This window comes from Gracilinanus agilis, unplaced genomic scaffold (genome assembly GCF_016433145.1).
Source record: "Gracilinanus agilis isolate LMUSP501 unplaced genomic scaffold, AgileGrace unplaced_scaffold55563, whole genome shotgun sequence".
Classification (NCBI taxonomy): Eukaryota; Metazoa; Chordata; class Mammalia; order Didelphimorphia; family Didelphidae; genus Gracilinanus; species Gracilinanus agilis.
Window position 1 is genome coordinate 5,656 of NW_025390869.1, and position 1,698 is coordinate 7,353.

Consider the following 1,698-nt stretch of genomic DNA (forward strand, 5'->3'; position numbering starts at 1 on the left):
TTGAGAAGGTGTTGATTATCAAAAACTATATTAATCTGCATGGTGATGAGAGCTGAGATGATCACCTTATCCTGGAAAAGGCATGATGTTCTGTGGAATGAAACCAGCAGATGGACATTTAAAATGAATAAAAGAATGACTGCTAAACAGAATTATTTTGGAAATGATAGTTACAAGAATGATTATTCAAAAATATTTTTATTGCCCTTTTGTTTATCCAACATTATTTTAGGAAAAAATGGCAAACCAGTGGCAGAGAATTTTCGTATGGAAGAGGCAAATTTACCAGATAAATTAAATGAGGGACAAATACTAGTCCGAACTCTTTATCTCTCTGTGGATCCTTATATGGTAAGTAGCAAGATGATATGATAAAAAATATATATGATTAAAAAATAATAATTTTATGAGAATAAGCCTCATGCATATTGGGTATTCTTAAATAGCATATTAGAAGGGAAGAGTTAGGCTTTTTACAAGGATAAATCATATCCTAGCCATCATAACATTGACTGAAAGGCATAGAGAATATAAAATTCCTCTATGATTATTGACTATTTTCTGAAAAGTCTTTGATTTAGTAAAACAAAATACTGCCTTAGTGGCTTTTCTGAAACAAAATATCTCCATGCATATGTGGAAATTATAGGATTCCTTGAAAGATTTAAGAGATAACTTTTTCTTTCAGTTATTTGGCTTTTAATATTAGGTAAGGCACAACAATACAGTGATCCAGGACAATTATTTTTTTATATATATTTTTTAATTTTAATTTTGAATATTTCCCCCTAGTACATATTTCATGTTCTTACCTCTCCCCCAAACCCCTCTAACCCCCCTTAGCTGACACACGATTCCACTGGGTTTTACATGTATCATTGATCAAGACCTAATTCCATATTATTGGTAGTTGGACTAGAGTTATCGTTTAGTGTCTACATCCCCAATAATATCTCCATTAACCCATATGTTCAAGCAGTTGTTTTTCTTCTGTGTTTCTCCTTCCACAGTTCTTCCTCTGGATGTGGCCAGTTTTCTTTCTCATAAGTCCCTCAGCCTTGGTCTGGATCCTTGCATTGCTGCTAGTAGAGAAGTCCATTACATTCGATTGTGCCACAGTGGATCAGTCTCTGTGTACAATGTTCTCCTGGATCTGCTCCTTTCACTCTGCATCAATTCCTGGAGGTCATTCCAGTTCACATGGAATTCCTCCAGTTCTTTATTCCTTTGAGCACAATAGTATTCTGTCACCAACAGATACCACAATTTGTTCAGCCATTCCCCAATCAAAGGGCGTTCTTTCATTTTCCAATTTTTTGCCACCACAAAGAGCGCAGCTATAAATATTTTTGTATAAGTCTTTTTCCTTATTATCTTTTTGGAGTACAATCCAAGCAGTGCTATGGCTGTGATCCAGGACAATTCTGAAGGACTTATGACAGAATTCTCTCCATCTCCAGATAAAAAGCTGTTGGAGTCAGAATGCAGATGAAAGCATACACCATTTCACTTTAGTTTATTTGCATTTTTATTTTGGTGTTTCATTTTTATATGAGTATTCTGTTACAACAGTGAACAATATGGAAATATGTTTGTATGACAATATATGCATAGCCAAGATCAAATTGCTTACCATTTCCAGGAAGAGGGAGGGGGAGATAATTCAGATCTTAAAATTTCAGACAATGTATGCGGAAA

The 1,698-nt window shown here is 34.6% G+C and overlaps 1 protein-coding gene across 1 annotated transcript; it reads left to right on the top strand.

Moving 5' to 3' along the window:
* Positions 1–232: 232 nt before the first annotated feature.
* On the top strand, positions 233–351 carry LOC123256039 (prostaglandin reductase 2-like; the record flags this gene model as incomplete). Its single annotated transcript, XM_044684734.1, has 1 exon — positions 233–351. A coding segment is annotated over one exon (119 nt), but the record flags the coding sequence as incomplete, so codon positions are not given.
* Positions 352–1,698: the final 1,347 nt, after the last annotated feature.